The sequence below is a fragment of the Monopterus albus genome, unplaced genomic scaffold, assembly GCF_001952655.1.
Source record: "Monopterus albus unplaced genomic scaffold, M_albus_1.0 scaffold195.1, whole genome shotgun sequence".
In the NCBI taxonomy this organism is placed as follows: domain Eukaryota; kingdom Metazoa; phylum Chordata; class Actinopteri; order Synbranchiformes; family Synbranchidae; genus Monopterus; species Monopterus albus.
In genome coordinates, this window is record NW_018128075.1 from 308,793 (window position 1) to 328,878 (window position 20,086).

Below are 20,086 nucleotides of genomic sequence, written 5' to 3' on the forward strand. Positions count from 1 at the left end.
CCTCTTGAATGCCTGCTGCACGACTTCTTTTTCTTCTCTGATTACTTATTTCTTCCATCTCACCAGACAGACCTGCTGTGATCCACTTATCGATTCTCATGAATTCTTCTACTGCAATTTGTCTCTATCTTTTGCTCACTTGATTCTTTGAATTCCTCCCTCTTCCCTTCTCTTCACTCATTTTCCTCTCCACTGCTGCATCGTGCAAAGAAATCGATTTAATCTTTCCTGTAGCCTTCTGAATTAGTTAAGTTCTGCCACTCAGCTATACAACCCACTATTTTAATTGCCCCATTTTTTGAGCCTTGTAAAAGGTAAATACTTTTGGTTGTATTTTCATTGTTTTGGCCCTTAGTCACATTTTTGGGAACCAAAACAAGTGGTTGCAAGGTCTCAATAAATCAAGTTACAGGTTTCATTTGACTGCGAGAGACACAACTGTCACGAATCAATAGTGAACCTTCATTGTTTGTCTTGTCTGGTGACACATACACTACAGATAATGGATAGATGGATATTAGAGAAACCTAGTGGAGTAATTTACTGAAATACAAGTATGATTCAAGTTCACTTAAAGAAAACTAACAAGTATTCTTGCAGTTTAAAAACAGCTAAAATAGTAGTTTACAGACAGTACACTTACATCTGTACTTTAAGAACCTAAAAAGTGGAATAGAAGTATATAACATATCTTTAAGTTCACCTTTTAGTATAGTTGCAGTACAAAATAAAACTTAAATGCAAACTACATGTGTACTCAAAGTTTACTACTCTTACACATGAATAAAAGTCCAATTTAGTCCTAAGAAGTATTGAAATAGTATACTTATACACATACTACTACTATATTGATATTAGTACCTTAAAGTGTACTTGGGAACTATACAGGTACCCATACAAACCTCTTTATAGTTCTTTCTGTAATGTATATTCAATACAGTAAATAGAATGAATGTGAATGAGACTAAACCCAGTTTCTTCCCTGTTTACTGCACATGTAGCACCAGAAACTGAACGGACCAGCTGTTTTGGTCCATCTCTTGTATTTGTCTCCCTGGTGGAGACACCTGGCCAACGTCTCTGTAGGAGGTGCCATCGTGACTGATATGAATGCTGGGTAAATCTACAAAGATGAGGCCCAAGTTGTGAAAAAAAAGGAATTTGTTTTGTGTTTTGCTCTTTTGTTTTTCTTTTTTGACCCGAGCCAATCAATGAGTGATTAGTGTCTTGTTTTGTCCCTACTGAGTTAAAAGCATCCTGATTCCAGCGAGCTCTCTGAATTACATCGTCTCTCCTTTCTCCCTGCACCTTTCTGTCTTGCTCATTTCTTGAAATGACTCTCTCCATCTCTCATATATCAAATTCCCCACTCTGATTGCAGCTATTTACCTTGAAAAATAGATCTTTAATTCTTTCTTCTTCCTAGCTTCTTTTCCTCCTACAGGCCTTCTCTCTGCTTCCTATTCTCTCTGTTTCTCCCATTTCCATGGTCAGTGGAGAAAACATCTTCTGCCTTGTCTCTGTCTCCTGTCTCCTACTATGGACTCCCTCCTTTTCTTAAACCTTTTATGGTTTCCTGTCTCCATTGTGAGGCTGAAAACAGGAAGAGATGAGCAAAAGAAGAGGAATGGAAAGAAAAAAGTGTAGGAAAGGACAGTTTGGCAATAAAACAAAAACCAGGAAGTCATGCAGAAATAAAGAGCCAAGTGGATCAATAGTAAGAAACAGAGGAATGTCAGGAACAAAAGACTTTAAGACACAAAGGAGAGAAATAAGAAAAGATCCACAAGAATGAAAATTGGGGTGGCACAGTGGTGCAGTGGTTAGCACTGTCATCTCACAACGGGAAGAAGAACAGAAAGGAAACATAAGTTAAAAGGAAAGGAAAGCTATAGACAGGTAAGAAGAGGGAGGGGAATGAAAAGAAAAGAAATGCAGGTAAGAAACAATAGATGAAGGAGAAGTAAACTAAACCCAGTCAGGCTAATGTGTTCTGCTGTGACAGACTGCTCTCTGCCCTAAACATCTAACCTGACTGCTGTGGCTGAAACATAAGCTAAACACCAGAAAGACACTGCAGGAAACAAAACAAACAAAATGAAAAAAACAGCATCTACTTGAGATTTGGTGGTGCTGGCTGATAAAGACATACAATTTATAGAAGGCTGGTTTGGAAAAACTGAGCAATCAATATACATCTGGAGGAAAAACAGAGACGAGAGGAAAGAAATGTATCAGTTGATTATTTAGGATCAGTGATACAGGTGCTCTTTCTCTTCTACAGCTTTTATTTATTATAGACCCTGTTTGTGTGTGTGTTTGTGGGGCCTGGTATTACTCATGTTGTGGGGACGTAAATCTGTTTACGCAGTTACACTGTGGGGACTCAATAGCCTTATGGGGACAAAGGTTCCCTATACGTAAATCTGTACATTTTAGATTTAGAAATATCCACACTATTCCTGTGTGTGCAGTTTTACATTTCTGTGCATTCAGAGTTAGTATATTTTGCATTTTAAGCATTTGTGTTTTTATTCCCCTATGAAGATGGTGACTCATTACACTGTTGATTGTTTCTGGGTCTGCTGCTGTGTATCTGTGTGTGTGTGTTAGAGGGGTAAACAGGACTCTAGAACGGACAAATAGGCACAAAACAAAAACCCTTTAAAAGCAAAGGGCTCTCTAAATGAAGGTCAGGCAGGCTCTGTCTGAAACTTGACTTTTATTTCTCTGTGCGAGTAAATATGATCCTGCAGCTGTTCAGCACAGTTTCCTATCTTTTATAAAAGGGTTTTTGGATATAGTCTAATCATGGAAACACAGTCAAAGCCTATAGGCCAGAGTTGTCTTGCACTCTGTGGTGTACTACTGTCTGGAGCACAGTAACTTTTTCTAACCTGCTGTTGTTAATATGAGACATTTTTGAGTCTTTTTAGCACTTGTTATGTACTGGTTTGTAAGGATGTCTATCATACACTGTTAGGGGTAAACTAAAGTCATTTTAACTAGCTTCCACTAGAAAAGAGGGCGCTAGTTCGCCTAGCTGGCCACTGTCAGCACAGAATCCCACTAGATGTTTTCATCAGCAGCTCTACACTGTTATATTCATGTCACATTTTAGAATAGAGGCTGTCTGTCTTATGTTAGCTCTCTCTTCTCAGTGGAACCAGTTGCAATAATGACAAATGCACACACTGTCAAAACTAGCCCGTCACCTCAGCGCTCTGTGTGCTGCTATCTGATTTGAAGCACAGCAGGGGACGACGTGCAAATCACAAAAGCTAACAACCAGAGTGAGTTTTCTGTCCCCAAGTGATCGGCCAGCATAGTGCGTTACTTCAATGACGAGCTGGGATTTATTTATTTATTTTTGTTTAACAAAAGAACTTTAACACTTTAAACGTGCTCACTGAGTTTTCCCTCTGTCTGAATGTACTGTCACTCAGAGGGAAGTACGGTTCTGGTTCGCCACAGGAGGAGCAGGATTCTGCCTGAGTCGACGGCTGGCGGAGAAGATGGCTCCCTGGGCCCGGTATTTAGAAACACTGCCTGCATGTGTACTTTGACTTCATAGGGACCAAATGTGCAAATAAAGAGGAAAAATGAGACATTTGAAAGTTTATAATCATAATGTACTATCTATTAAAGCTAAAACATTATTACAAGCTGCATTTATTGTTATTTTTACTTTGTGTCATCAAATCAAACTGAAAAGATTTGAAGCTATAGTTTGAAATGCAGTAGGTAATTCATCCTACTAAACACTTGAACATTTACTTTGGTTAAATGCATGTGGTTACAGTGTAGAAATGTGAAGATTATCAGATGCTTGATGGAAGTGCCATAATTTGACATGAGAGCCAAAAAAACCAACAAACCTTTCCATCCTTATCATTGTTATCAGCAAAACAAGCGCAGAAAAGACATGACATGCAAACCAATGTCAAACAATCTTGTGAATTTTATGACTTCTTATATTAAAGAGCCTTCCTACACTGTTTTTCAGTTGCATTAGCTATCAGCATTTTGAACAAAATTCAAAGCTGACTAAATGTTCACAGTGATGAATCACTGATCTAAAGCAAGTGTCTCTGCAAGTCTATATTTATACACTTTAAGAGCTGAGAATAATGACTGCCTTGGGCTAGAAGGTAGGAGATCAATCACAAATTTTATGGCGTTCTTTTGAAAAGGTCGGCAGTAAAGTACGTGAAATATGTAGTTAATTGGCCAAAGCATACAAGATCGTCAGCAGAATCCATTTAGATTGAAAGTTAGGCTTAACCAGAACAGAATCTGTGATCTGTGGATATATCAAGAAAATGTCTTTTTTAATTTTGTCAAATATAAATCTGTGGTAGTTAACGTGTGTATGTGTTTATTTCAGTGGCTCACGCTTTGAGCAGACGTCAGCGACAATACGTCTCCCTGATGATTGCACCGTGGGCTTTATTGTGGAGAAGAGACTGGGCATCTCAATGGTCCACTCTCCTTTATTCCACTCACACCTGGAGAACCTGCTGCTGATCAGCCACAGAAGCATACCACACCAGGTAATAACACCCCCAACACCACACACACAGAAATCCAAGCAGATGCATTACTTCTGCTGTGTGTGTGCTTTCTCCTTTTTCTGCAGGTGACACTGAGCTATGGGATGTTTGAGAACAAGATGAACAGTATTGAGGTGAATGGAAGCTTCTCCAAGGAGGACGACCCCTCCCGGTTTGTCTCTCACACCACTCATTAAACCAGGAGATATGAGCAACATATCTCTGCCATGTGCTGAGTGTCTTTTCTAAGTACCCACCCTTCAGTCTGCAGCTTTATGACATTTTTGTTGGTGCTCACTGCAGATATATAGGTATATGTCACAAACCATGCAACACTGAGCAGAGAGAGAGGACCCAAATGCAGACACACAGACAGACAGGCGGGCTGGCAGATGCAGGGAGAGCACTTAAATGAATGAACAAAAATAGGCTCACTCAGTCTTGGAAGTGGAAAAAACAGGAATCAAACACAGAGTCCAGACAGAGGTCATAAATAAACAAATAATCCACAAATAAGCAAATGGCCCCAGGGAGCACATAAAAAGCAAAGTCCAAAAATCCAGGCAGAAAACCTAAAGCTGACAGTAAATTCAAAGACTGCAGAAACTGTCTGGAATACTAGTGGTTAGGAATCACAGCAGATGATCTGGCAGAGGACAAGGGAAAACAATATATATACTGGGAAACAAGAGTGAAGGGAACAAGAGAGGACAGCAGAATTGGGAATAGTGGAAAAGTGCAGGGACCTCTGGTGGCCGGAGGGGAAACGGCGGGTATCATGACAGTGTGCACCTTTAGACCGGCTTCCTTGTGTGTGAGACAGGCTCAGGTTATTTCTGTGAACTACCTGCAGGACTGTGGTTTAATGCCTAGCTTGGAATGTCTACAGGATCTGAATGCATTGTGTTCAGGTTGCGCTGCAGCGCAGTCATGGCCATGTTGTGGTTTCGCTGTCCACTTAAAGCAGAGGCATATTATCAATAAATTATTAAGACTGATGTGCATGTGCATTGCATGAAGAGTAAAGTTGTTTGTTGAGTTTAGAAGTTCTCTGCACTCAGTTTAACTTCTCAGGTAAACCAACCTGTGACACCCCATCTGGGATGTGATGCCCCTGTAGCTCAGGTTCATCTTGTTCTCTGTTCAGTCAGAGATAAAAGCAATTTGATGTAACACAACGGAACGACAGATGTGTTTGTCTCTCCCAGTTTCCCCCACCTTCAGCTGTAGGAACATATCACCACACTTCACAGTGAGCTCTCCCCATTTGTTGCCATCCACTAGTGTCACACAGTGTTACATTCAACATGGCTGCAGCACTTAGAGGAGCAGGTCAAATGTTCATGTGCCCAAGTTTGATCACAGTGCAACTATTCTTGTATGCATGGAAGATACATGCCTTCCCAGCACAAAGTGGGCTGAACGTTGAGTTTTGCACTCCTTTGCTTGTTAGACGTGCTATATGCAAACATTTTAAATCACAAAAAGACAGTCGGAGTCAGGTAAAATCTGAGAATAATAAGCATGATAAAAGAAAATATGTTTAGAAATGTTTTATAGAGGTACACACAAACGGGGTGTGTACCAGATTTTAGTAATTTAAGCTCAATATTATATGCAAAACAAGAAAAACACGCATCCTGCAATGTTAAACAAAAAACTGGGTTTGAAGCAGCCAAAAGCACAGAGTAATTAATACAGTATAAGCATATAAAGTGTGCTTTCAAGGCCAAAGATGATGAATTTATTCAAACCCTTAAAAAAACCTTCCAGGGTCCATAAAGAATTACTTCTTCTTTGGTCTTCTTTCCATCAGATTTCATTTAAAACCCTTTAGCGAGCTTTGAGATTGCCTGCCAACCAAGAACAGGCAATCAAATAGGAGCAAAACACAATCTCCTTCCCAGAGTAAGAAAAAAATATATATAAAGCAGCAGAAACATTCTAGTATTAAGATATTACTGTACGACTGTATCTTCATTAGGTGCTTCTGCCAGACTATTTTTAGCTACTGTAGTTTTCTCCTCTTTTGTAGTAGCAGATCATTTGCATCAGCGCTGTCGCAGTCTCTACTGGCTGCTCATGGAGGACAATACAAAGTCACAGATAACTTAATGTCCCTTGTAACACACACTGCGGACATTACAGCTCACCGTGCACAAAACTTAATACAGATATTACAGAAAGAGCAGTTTTATTCTTACTTCTATTGTAACTGGAATTCCTGATGCTGAGGCCACTGATGATGTGATTCACCTCACTGAGGTCACTGCAGACTCTTAACCTGTAAAGCAGCTCTGTCAATGTGTACAAGTAGAATTGAGTAACTAAAGTGCTGAGTTACTGAGTTTTGTATTATGCTGGCAAGGGCAAATATGTAAAATGGGTTTGTAAATCTTTGTGAGGCAGTATAAAGTTATACTTACCTGTACTTAAGGATATCTCTGGTATGTCCCTGGTTTGAGTCTGGCTGGGGAACTTTGTAGCATCTCATATCTTCACTTTGTTATGGCCTAAGGCAAAAAAAAAAACCTAGTTTGGACACCAAATACAACACTCAGATACAGCTGAAACTAAATTTATTTCAAGGACAGACTAGAGCAAGAGACAGGAGTGGACTAGGAAAAGGTGGTCGACTAGCAGGTAATGTCAGGGACAGCGTGTAAAGCTGCCAATAATGTTGAGGGTGTGAACTCAGTTATAGGGCCAGATAAGTAAAAGCAGAACACTGTCTCTTTAATCAGAGCACTGGACAGAAACACACGATAAACAATGCAGGAGTCTGATTCTGCATGTAACACTCTCAAGTCGATAATCCAGTCCAGGGTCAGATCCAGCAAACTCACACATCCAAGGTATCCACGCGAGGAATGGTATGTAGGGGAAGTTCATAAGTCGATGCACAGAATCCAAACAGAATCAGAAGGGTTAGGCAGTACTGCGGGTTGAGGTGAACCAGTGGGAGCTGGGGAGCTGTGTTGGGGGCGAAGCAGGCAAGTGGAGCAGAGGTAGACCAGTGGGAACTGGAGAACTGTGCTAGAGCCAAGCCGGCTGGGAGTTGAGGTGAACCAGTGGGAGCTGGGGAACTGTGCTGGGGATGAAGCAGGCAGATGGCAACTCAGGCTGCGATGAAGAACAAGCAGGTGAGTTGAGCTGGCATAGGACTGGAAACTTTCCAGGCAGGGACGAGGAAAGAACAGGTGAGCAACGCTCACACCGGGCTGGAGACAACTCACACAGCAACGAGGAGCAAGCAGGTATGTCAAGCTGGCACAGGACTGAGGCAAACCAGGCAGAGGTGAAGCAGGAGACAACTCACTGAGCCATGAGGAACTGAGCAGTTACAGGACAGAGGCAGCCCAGGCAGCAAAGCTACAAGGTGGTACACAGGAACCAGGAAACTGTCAAACAAACAATAGAACACCAAGAGGCAAGGCCTCTCAGGAGGTATAACATTAGAGAAGCTAGTTGGCAGGAGAGGACTGCGTGGACAGCAAAACCTGACTGGCATGGAGGAGGCAGCTGAGCCTGGACTAAGTACCCAGGAGAAGATTGGCTCATAGGCAACAGCTGTGCCCCCTCCCTACCGGCCTCGGCCCCATGTCCCAAGCAAAGGGAGAGAGAAAGCTGGCTAGTGTCCTAACACACTCATTTTCTGTCACCAACCTCACCACTATCAGTAAAAAGGTTTATGAAAGGCAAAAATACCAGAAAACCTTCTAACCAAAACCAGGATCTTTTATCTACTTTCTTGTTTTTACCTTTTTCTACATGTACAGTGAATAAGAGCGATATACAGACAAGTATATTAACATATAAACTGCATCAGTGATCACCAACAGTGGTACCACAGAGTTTTCAGAATTCATCACTTCTGTCTCCCCACAGGTTTAAAACCGTCCACTGCATGCTGTATCCTTTCACCAGCTGGTGTCCGTGAACTCTTCATAGAGGACCACAGCCTCCAGAGACATATGGGACAAGACTGGTAATCCTGCTGGAGGAAATACTTTTCATGGGACTTGTCTAGATGCAGAGAAAACTGGTGGAAGAACATTAGAAGCAGATGCCAGAACTGGAGACAAAATAATGTGAATGAAGCCTAGGACACCTAGTCCTCTTGCACCTGATTAGAAGGGATAAGGGTGGATACTGTTCTATGCAAAACATAGATTAATAGAAGAACCTTGGACTGAACGTTTTGTGTCTTTACTACTGATTGTTTTGTTGCAGTGAAAGACAAAAGACAAGGCAGAACTGGATGAAATTTCGCAAAGTTATCTTGTTGATAAATGGACAAAATTAAAACAAAATTGTACAGATTTTTAAATTTTATGCCTTTTTTTCTGAACTTTGATAATCTTTTATGCATCTTATTTTATTTTTTATGATTACCATATTTGTCAAGATTTTTAAAGTTGATGATGATTAAAACTACAACAAGGCTGCATCTACATGGACTGAATTATCTCCAGGTGGCGAGGCTGAGGTTTCTGAATTCATTTGAGTTTTTATTGATTGAGTGCGTCTGGTTTTCTGTGTGAGTGAGTTTTTACGAAGGAGACGGTGTCCTTGTACCTATGAAGTCTGCACCTGGTGAACTATTCTGAACCACATCTCCCTTCGCACCCAAACCTCCTGTCCTCCCCGCCTGGCTTCTGTCACCCTCCACCCTCCATCTGTCTTCTTCCCTCCTCCTCCCACCTTTCTCTGTCTCTTTCTGTTTACTAAGTCTTCTCTGTAATTGCTGTGTTTGCTCCTTCAAGGCCATGGCTGAAAGCAAACTGAACTTCCCCTCGTCCTCTTTACCTCTTTTTTTAACCTTAAACAACAATAACAAACCACTAAAAGCATGAAGCAGACGACATATGACACACCTACCACCCGCTCCTCGCCATGGCAAGAAAATCAGTTACAGAACAAGAATATAAATCTCAAAATGACATGAACACAATCAAACGTTAGTGTGGAAATAGGAGGTGGAGGGTCTTTGCAAAGTACCTGCAGAGAGATGACAGTGTGCCGCCGGCTCCTGCACGTTGCTTATTTGTTTTGAACGGAGATGTGATGAATACAGATATACTGCTGAATGCATCTAGGGCTGACCTTGTGTGAAGTGGAAGGAAAGTAGTTGAGAATGTGTTGGAATGGCTGTGTGAGCCTGACACATCTCCACGAGAATACTGAAACCCACTGTGTGGCATACAGTAAATAACACAAGACCACTGTGAATATAAGATCAATTTACTGCAGCAGTTACAGAATGAAATATTTCTATATTCATACATTTGAACAGAAAGTAAGATGATAAATAGTCTGTAGGATTTGTGTGACAGATGAAGGTTTCACTAGCGGTGCATATGCTGTGTGAAACATTTGGAGAATGTTTTCATTCACCACTGGTGTAGATATAGTCCTAATGTGATGATGAAAAATAAAATGATCTGAAAAGCACATTGTGTGAAAGAATAAACAGCTCTAATGACACAAAGCTTTGTAACCATGCCTTGATAAATGGTAACAGCAGTGATAACATGCTCCCAATGACAATACTAACATGAAGATATTTAGTAAGTATAGTGTTTACCATGATGATGCAGTAGGTATCACTGCTGCCCCACAGTATGAAGGTGTTGAGTTACCATGCCCTTGGTATTACTTACTTATATATGGGGGCGACTGTGGTTCAGTGGGTAGAGCAGTCATCTTCCAGTAGGAGGTTCGAATCACGGTGTCTGCAGTCCACGTGTCAAAGTGTCTTTGAGCAAGACACTGAACCCCCAAGTTGCCCCCGATGGTTAGAGCCATCGGTTCAGTTGGCGCCGAAGATGGCTGCCTCGGTTCTGTACTGGAAACAAATTGCTTGTGTGTAACATACTTGGCCAATAAAGGTGATTATCCTTATCCTCACATTATGGGGACAGAAACCTGTTAATGCACTCACACGGTGGGACTTGGCTTGAAAATCACTTGAAATCACTGAATTTTAGGGTGGCAACATGGTTTAAGGTTAGGTATTAGGGTTAGGGTTCGGCAAATAGTGATTATGGTTAAGGTTAGAATACGTCTATAGGAAATTAATGTAAGTCAATGTAAAGTCCCCACATGGAATCAAAGCACAGCGTGGGTGTTGTTGTCATGCCTGTGTGTGTTTTCCCATTGTGGGATTATTAAAGTTTTATCTTATCTTATTTTATCTCTTTCTCCAGGGACTCCGGCTTCCTCACACAGTCCAAAGACGTGCATGTTAGGCTGACTGGTGACTCTAAATTGCCCTTAGGACAGTGACATACCAGACTGATATGAAAGAACTGGCAGTGATGAAGGCTGACTGCTGCGTCGCCTCAAGTTGCCTCTGTGGGCCAGTCGGGTTGAAAAAGTGACACCTAAACACACCGCACAGACAACAGCCAATGGCTGACTAGCACATACAGTATGTCCTGTGCCTGCGTGCAGAAATAACTCCCCCTGTCAGCAGTTGGCTGTTTCTGTATTCACCATTCAGAAAGGGGGAAAAAAAAGAGCTAATGCTCATCGACATCCCGCTCATGGCTGATAGCTTGGTGCGTCTTGGAGTGTCATAATTTTCAGCATGACTCACCCTGTACCTGCTGTATCAGCATGATCAGAAGTGATGATTCTGTTCAGTGACAGAAGGTGTCAAACACGGCATCTAGTCTGTGGCTTAAGGTGAAGCGTTTTAATGAGCTTAAAACCTGATTCCTTGAAGTAAAAGATCTCAAAAATCTTAAGGTAGCACTTCACCTCTTTTTATACACTTTAAGTGGAGTCTTTTTTAACTGACCCGATTACAATCACTTTAGTTGATACATGCGAATGGCAATTCAGTTTGTGTCTGCGTTGGAATGTGATTAGTTAACAGAATTACATCTCCCATGTCTGAACAGGAAACCGATATGTGCACCAATGTGTTTTTGTTCTCCTTTATTACACTCTCTATCACATTCATCGAACAGAGGCTGTTTCGATTTTACTTTGACTTTGCTGGGTAGTAAATTTAGATAATCTTTTGCAGGGTAGACCTGGCCAAGTTACAAAAACAGTCAAATAGACAAAACGATACTAAAAAGGCCAGAAATAATGACGAACACAGACACACAACAACTGGAGTCATTGCAGCAGCCTGAAATAACCTGAAATATCAGCTTCTTCAATTAAATCTGTCAAAATGCTGGAGCATCTTGAAACTATCTGATGTCAAGTTTTATAAGTATGTGAAGTCCAGAAACGATCGGTTATCATGGGAGCCAATCATTTCTAGGAGTCTTATCTTTAGATCAGAGCTTAATTATCTTGAGACCAACCAATTTCTTGAGATCGTGACTTAAAATAATTTTCTGGAGATAACATCAATTTATTCAGTTTGTATGTGTGTGTGTGTTTCATTTATATCTCTTTATAAGAACTACAGTCACAACTCATCATAATTACCCTGATTTATATTAATCTAGCAACAGGTCTTGTTTTCATTGCACCTTTAATCACACACACACATGGTGCATACAGCTTGTGTATTCATTTGCACTTGTCTTGTCCAAGTGTGTGGAAATGATATTCCTGCAGCCACCTCCCCTGTGTTCATCCCTCCCTCTTGTACAGTAGATTTATGACCTCTGCTGTCCATAAACAGGTCCGTGGTAGCAGAGGACCAGGTCAATTGGAGACAAAGTATTAGAGCTTCCAGACGAACTCTTTCTCTATTCTCTGCTGTCCATCATACAAATTGACAGGGCCTTGTAATAGGCATCTGGGTGGGAAAAGATACTTGGGAAGAATAAAATGATAAGAGGCAGCAACGAGAAGAGCAAAGTAGTGAGAGGCAGGAAGATTTGATCAAGAAAAAACTGTTGAGAGTGCAGATGACTTTAAAGATGTCTATTAAACTGAATTTATTGTGCTGGTTGACTAGTTTTTGAACAAATACCCCAAGGTTTTGATGAAGTGGTCAGTATACTCAATATTTAGGTCAAAGGCAGCAGCATAGTGTCCTGCACAACTACCAAGCGTAACCTTTTACTACTTTTAAAGTTGAAGGACTGCCAGTGCTATTGAAGTTATATAGATATTAAAAGAAAAATGTGCTTCCAGCTTTGTAGCAAACATTCCCTTCCTGTTTAAGCATGACAGTACCCCTGTGCACAAGGCTAGGTCCACAGAGTTTTCCAAGCTTTTTGTGGAAGAACTTGTCTGGCCTCCACAGAGCAGTGACATCGGCCTCATCAGAGCAGTGACATCGGCCTCATCAAGCACATCTGGTGTGAACTGAAATGCCAAAAGTGACCAAACCCCTATTGCTCATCATCTCACCAATGCTGTTGTGGCTGAACGGAACAAATTTCTGCAGCCAGGTTCCAAAATCTTTAAGATAAAGTCACAAATTGTTGCAGGGTTTATTCCGAGCCTTGCAAAAGATAAGTTAGGTGTGCAGCCAAACACCACATGTCCCACATATGAATAAAAAGTGCCTGCACACTGACAAAACAACAAAGAGGTTATTCAGATGCAAAAAATATAAATTTGAGTTACACGTGATAAATTTTGAATTAAATGTTTCAGTCAAAAGATTATCATCAGCACAGCTTCTGCAGACCTAGCGAGCAAACAGACCATCAGTAAAGACCAATCAAGAACACAAGGTGTTTCACATGAGCTCACTTAGGTCTGGTCACACAGCCTCCATGGAGGGCAGAAAATCAGCGCTGATTAAGTGTTGGTACAGTGGGGCAAATAAGTATTTGATACACCGCCGATTTTTCAAGTTTTCCCACTTACAAAGAATGGACAGTTCTGTAATTTTCATTGTAGGTAAACCTCAAATGCGAGAGACAGAATCTACCAAAAAAATTCCAGAAAAATCACATTGTAGATTTTTAAATAATTTATTTCCATTTTATTACATGTAATAAGTATTTGATACAATAGAAAAATAGAACTTAATATTTGGTACCGAAACCTTTTGTTGCCCAAAATCTCGCGCTACATGGCCCCATCCATCCTCTCTTCAATACGGTGCAGTCGTCCTGTCCCCTTTGCAGAAAAGCACCCCCAAAGCATGATGTTTCCACCCCCATGCTTCACGGTTGGGATGGTGTTCTTGGGATTGTACTCATCCTTCTTCTCCTCCAAACACGGCGAGGAGTTTATACCAAAAAGTTCTATTTTGGTCTCATCTGACCACATGACCTTCTCCCATGCCTCCTCTGGATCATCCAGATGGTCTTTGGCAAACTTCAGATGGGCCTGGACATGTCCTGGCTTGAGCAGAGGGACTTTGTGTGCGCTGTAGGTTTTTAAGCCATGACGGTGTAGTGTGTTACTAATGGTAACCGTTGAGACTGCGGTCCCACCTCTCTTCAGGTCATTGGCTAGGTCCTCTTGTGTAGTTCTAGGCTGATCCCTCACCTTTCTCAGGATCATTGATACTCCACGAGGCAAGATCTTGCAATGAGCCCCAGTCCAATGGAGGTTGATAGTCATCTTGAATTTCTTCCATTTTCTAATAATTGCACCAACAGTTGTTGCCTTCTCACCAAGCTGTTTGCCTATTGTCCTGTAGCCCATCCCCAGCCTTGTGCAGGTCTACAATTTTGTCCCTAGTGTCCTTAGACAGCTCTTTGGTCTTGCCCATAGTGGAGAAGTTGGAGTCTGATAGATTGAGTGTGTGGACAGGTGTCTTTTATACAGGTAACAAGTTCAAACAGGTGCAATTAATACAGGCAGTGAGTGGAGGATAGGAGGGCTTCTTAAAGACAAGCTAACAGGTCTGTGAGAGACAGAATTCTTGCTGGTTGTAAGGTGATCAAATACTTATTTCATGCAATAAAATGGAAATAAATTATTTAAAAATTTAACAATGTAATTTACTGGAATTTTTGGTAGATTCTGTCTCTCACAGTTGAGGTGTACTTACGATGAAAATTACAGAACTGTCCATTCTCTGTAAGTGGGAAAACTTGAAAAATCGGCGGTGTATCAAATATTTATTTGCCCCATAGTATGTGAGCTGTAGGTGTGCACTCATATATAATATAATATGTTCACATAAACAGGAACACAAATGATGGTATGCAGCACTGACTTTATTCCAAACCATGAACTGACATTTCAGCAACCATGTGCCTTCCTCAGGGATTTAAATATAATATGTTGTTCTGCCAGTGTGTGGGCACTTTTTTCATAATTAGGAATCTTTCAGGAAAGCCTGAAACTGTCAGGTTCGCTCAGCGCGACCTGCCTCTCCTTCGCCTTTTTCTCTCCTCTGTTCTCTCGACCTGCGGGATTCGCACCTCAGCTGTGTTGCATTTGTAATTAGTGATTCATTTGTTGGTGCACACAGCTGGGGTGCATCCCGCTGATTGACTCCCTCCTTATTTATACCTCTGGCAGACGCTTCGCCATCGCCGGAGCATTTACTTACCTAACTACTGTAACGTGCATACCCTGTATCAGCCCTGTAGTCGTGGTGTGTATTTGTACGTCACTGTGTCTTCCACGCTGACAGTTCCTGTGCTGTGGACCTCTTTGTTTGTTTTTTTGTCCATGAAGTTAGCCATATGTTACTTTTTATCCCAGCTGACAGTTCCTGTGCTGTGGAAATCCGTTTTGTTCGCCTGTCCTCTTGGTTAGCCTGTCTTTTCACCTGTCTGTCCTCATCCTCCTGATTCCTGCCGTCAGTTTGTCTGTTTACCTGTTCGTCCTGGTCTCCTCCACCTTCTCTGCCCTGCTTAGCTGTTTTATGTACATGGACTGTGATATGTGTTTTGTTTTGTTCCTCTGTCCTACTTTGTATTTTCCCCCATTAAACCACCTTTTTTTCCACTAGCACCTGGGTCTGCAAATTGAGTCCTACCTCTGTTCTCCCTCACCCTCCTGGTGAGGGGGACTAAACCCTAACAGAAACTGACCCTGGAGGCTGTTATGGCAGCAGATTGATGCTCATGGATTTGGACTGACATGCTCAACAATAAAATTTGGATGTAATGTTTAGGTGTCCACATAGGTTTGGCAATGTAGTCGCACTGGGTTGGTACCAGTCATGGGTAACACAGGTTAGAGATGACAGTGTTGCTGACTGACAGCAACAGATATCATGCAGGCTCTGCTGAAATACAGTCTCAGTGGGTTTTACAGTGAGTCTACTGTAAGTGTTAATTACCATTACTGGTGTGGGTTTGGGTTGTGGTGTTTTTGGTTATTGTGGTCTGTTTCAAAAAGAGCACCATCCAGGTACAATGCATGGCAGAGTATACAACCTAAACCTTAAAAAAATGGGCTGTCAATTCACATTTTATCCTATTTAAATAAGCTTCTGCCTGTTCTGTTGCCTGCACCTCATTTTTTCCATCCTCAGCCTCGTATCTCTTGTGGTTTCTCAAAAAACTCTTTTTATTTCTCAATTTCTCTCTTCAAGTTTTGTTTAATCCATTTCCATCTTTTGTTTTCAGCCTCAGTTGCCTCATCGCTCACCATCTTGCTGCGTCTATCCATCTATATCTCTGCTTTAGTACCTCTCCTCTCCTCCATGTGCTAGACTTAATGGAAAGACGTCAGGCATAGCAGGAGTAGCTGGACTGCCAGCCACGAGTCCTTTTGTGTTTGTGTGTGCGCACTTGTGTGACAGAGGACGAATTTACAGAGCTGAAAAAAGAAATGAAAGCTTGTTCACCGCCAGTCACGTTTTCCAGTTGTGAACATATTGAGTGAAAAGATTACATCTAAAATCTTTACTAATATCCACAGCAAAGTTGGTCGACTTTGATAATGTTAGCTCCTCAGCAAACGTTTTGGAAAATGCACCGGTTTTCTTACTTGCTTAGAATTAAATGAGAGCAGCCAGTTAGTTTAACTTAGGATAAAGACTGGAAACAAAGGGGAGCAGCTAGTTGTCTAAAAAGAACAGAAGTCCAGACACCAGCACCTCACAAATCTCTAGACTCTTGCAGTCTTGTCGACACTGTGAGGTAACCAGCGAAGACTCTGACTGGCTAAGAATAACTCTCCTTGGCCATGCAAATACTGAAATAACCCTCTTCTAAACCACTTTAGTTCTTATATGGATTCATATTAACAGTGATTTATGTTGAAGCAGACTGTACAGGGGTCAGCAGCCTATTACAAACATCAAGTCTCCTGCCAAAAATTCCCCTCTTAGCTTTGAAAACTACTAACAGGTGCCTTGTTTATTCTGCTACAGGCCAGCCACTGTTTAAGTCCACTTATGATGGATTACTTTAAAAACATACACATATCTGCCATTAAAAAAGTAAAAAAAAAACTGAAATCTTCCACAGCAGGTAAACCGAAAAATAGTCACGGGGGCAGCAGAAATAACAACTCACCACTCAGCTACAGCAGAGACGTTTCAGGGATGCACAACAGAACCAGCACCTAATGAAAATCCACAGTTCACTTGATCAACACATGAAGCTGCTTCTTGGACAAGAAATATGTGGGGATGTGGAGTGATGCAGGAGGAGGAGAGAGAGAGAGAGAGAGAGAGAGAGAGAGAGATCAAAAGACAGTTGCTGTGCTCCAGTTTGGGTGCTGGAACCTTTAGGGTCCACATTTCTTTGCTGAAAATGTCATAATGGATCAACAAGTCTTGCCCTGTTTGAAATGATCTAATGAATGTGTCCCTTTTTGCCTGAACCTGGGGCCTATTTCAAGAAGGCGGTTTTGTCGAAACTCAGAGTTTGTTAACCCCGAAATGAGGGCAACTCGGAGTTTTCGGTTTCAGAAACGGAGGTAACTTAAACCCGTGAAGCGGGGTAAGTTAAACCCGTTTCACAAAGAGAGGTAATCTAAACTCAGAGTCAGTTACTATGGCAACTTACTCTGTGAACCTAACCTGCTGGCGAGCAGGTTTTGTTCGGGAAACTCAGAGTTTCCTCCGGGTCTCCGCCCCTTTTTAAAGTGAAATCGGGAGAGGATTTTGAGGCCACGAGTTGATTTTTTGTCATATCCCCATGTATTTTTATTTGAGCGGTACCGTTTGTCTAGAGAGTCCATAACATATATCAATAATCTTATCCACCCATACATCAGATACATCACCCATCGTGGTCTTACATCCGAGCAGATGCTTTGTGTTGCGTTACGATTTGTTGCAAATGGCAGTTTGCATCGGGGATGCAGAGCCCATTAGTAAGGCCACAGTATGTAGAATAGTTCGGAAAGTGTGCCTCGCCCTCAAGCGCTTTCTGTGAATTTTTGTTGTGTTTCCTGGGCACAAACCCCTCAGAGCCATTAAAGAGGAGTTTCACAGGATTGCAGGTTAGTGGTATTGAATTCGTTTCAGTAAGGCTAATCTGAAAAGTGATGATCAGTTAATAACATCTTGCTGTGACCTCTGGAAATAAACTAATAATTAGAATCCCCTTCAGGATTTCCAAATGTGGTTGGATGCATTGATGGCACACATATTCCCATCAATGCACCTACATGAAAATTAAAATTCAATTCTTATATTATTACATCAGTGTTGGGTCAATTTTTAAAAAAGTATTTTGATTAATGTAATACTTACTCTCCATAAAACGTACTGGATTATTTATTAATCATTACTTTACAAATCCCATATCAACCACAATAGGAATTTTAAGAAAGGGTAGACATAAAACTGCACTTTTAATTCGTACAAAAATCGGTATTTTATGCAATTACTGAAGTTACTCATTCAATTATTGAAGAATTAAGAACCATTCCTTACTTTACAAGTGACAAATAATCACATTACTAACATTATTTAGTAATTACTTACACCGAATACTGTATGATTAAAATGTAAACGTACGCATTGACTCGGGCAGCTATTTTCCCCCAAGCTAACTCTCTCTCTTTCGCCGCTGCAACCGTGTTGCTTCTCTTACGGAATATGGGCTCGTAGTCACTATATGCTTGTAGTAGCACATCCATTTCTGTCGGGGAAAAACGCAGACCTATTTTGGCTTGGTCCTGTTGCCATGGTGACTCGTAATTTCTTCACTCCCTTGTTCAGGGCTTTTTATAGTCGCGTGGCACGCGCCTAACTCTGAGTCAGACAACTCAGAGTTGATTAAACCAACTCTTTTCAGCTGTTCTGAAACCGAAAACTCCGAGTTTTCCAACTCTGAGTAAGTCAACTCAGAGTTCAGGTTTGAACTCTGAGTTTGTTAAACCGCCTTCTTGAAATAGGCCCCTGGACAGTTTATTCTTTGCAGCCTTTGTTTTCACATACTCCACTGTTCATCCATCTTGGCAGCACTGTATCAGCAGTAAAGTCCTACAAGTTCCTGGGGTCCACTATCTCCCAGGACCTGAAATGGACGTCCAACAACAGGACCATCACCAAGAAGGCACATCAGAGGATATACTTCCTGCGCCAGCTCAGGAAGTTCGACCTGCCCCAGGAGCTGCTGATACAGTTCTACAGAGGAATCATCGAGTCTGTTCTCTGCACCTCCATCACTGTCTGGTTTGGCTCAGCAACCAAACAGGACAAGTACAGACTTCAGTGGACAGTGAGGACTGAAAAGGTCACTGGTGTGAGCCTGCCCTCCATGGAGGACCTGTACATCTCATGGGTCAAAAGGAGGGTGGAGAGGATCACTGCAGACCCCTCACACCATGGACATAATTTGTTTGAACTCCTCCCCTCTGGACGGTGTTACAGGTCACTGTGCACCAAGACAACCAGGCACAGGGAAAGTTTCTTCCCCCAGGCTGTCGCTCTGATGAACACTTAACCAACGACAGTATGACTGGACAATAACCCTCAGAGCAATACCTGTAAATATAAACTGTACAGATTATACAGACTCATACAGGTCTCTAGTTTTAAGTACTCAATTTTTATTCCTATACAGTATATCTCATTTCAATGAACATTCTTTTATCTGTCTGCATTGTTTACTGTCTGTTTATAGTGCTTATTTTGCATTGTTTACACTGTTTGTTGCTGTTAATGCTCCTTATTTTGTTCTATTACACAGCCTTATGCTGGTTTACTGTTTACTTGACCCTTGCATGGGGATATGTACATACACATTGAGAGCCGATGTACCAGAGTCAAATTCCACGTGTGTCCGACACACCTGGCCAATAAACTGATTCTGATTCTGATCTATCCATCATCTAAAACACTTATTCCTGAACAGGATCACAGGGGGTTGGAGCCAATCCCAGCTGACACTGGGTGTAAGGCGTGATCCACCCTGGACAAGTTGCCAGTTTTGTCACAGGGCTGACATGCAGACAAACAACCACACTCACTCGCATTCACTGCTATGAGCAGTTTAGATTCAGCAGTCAACCTAAGCTGCATGTCTTTGGACTGTGGGAGGAAGCTGGAGAGAACCCATGAAGACACATGGAGAACATACAAACTCCACGCAGAAAGGCCTGGGTCGAACCTGGAACCTTCTTGCTGTGAGGCCACAGTGCTAATCACTCCACCGCTGTGCCGCCATATGCCATACGCCATACGCCACCGTACTCCACCATACTTCACCATATCCTGGTAAACAGTTTAAAGC

At 41.7% G+C, this 20,086-nt stretch overlaps 1 protein-coding gene across 1 annotated transcript in view; it reads left to right on the top strand.

The window, feature by feature from the left end:
* Positions 1-9,821, top strand: part of mfng (MFNG O-fucosylpeptide 3-beta-N-acetylglucosaminyltransferase) — a 19,527-nt gene extending 9,706 nt beyond the window's left edge. Inside the window, exons 5-8 of the mRNA XM_020617849.1 lie at positions 3,447-3,532; positions 4,388-4,553; positions 4,640-4,725; positions 8,442-9,821. Of these exons, the coding sequence (XP_020473505.1) occupies positions 3,447-3,532; positions 4,388-4,553; positions 4,640-4,725; positions 8,442-8,493 (390 nt within the window). The 3' untranslated portion in view covers positions 8,494-9,821. The remainder of the gene's footprint in view (positions 1-3,446; positions 3,533-4,387; positions 4,554-4,639; positions 4,726-8,441) is intronic.
* Positions 9,822-20,086: the final 10,265 nt, after the last annotated feature.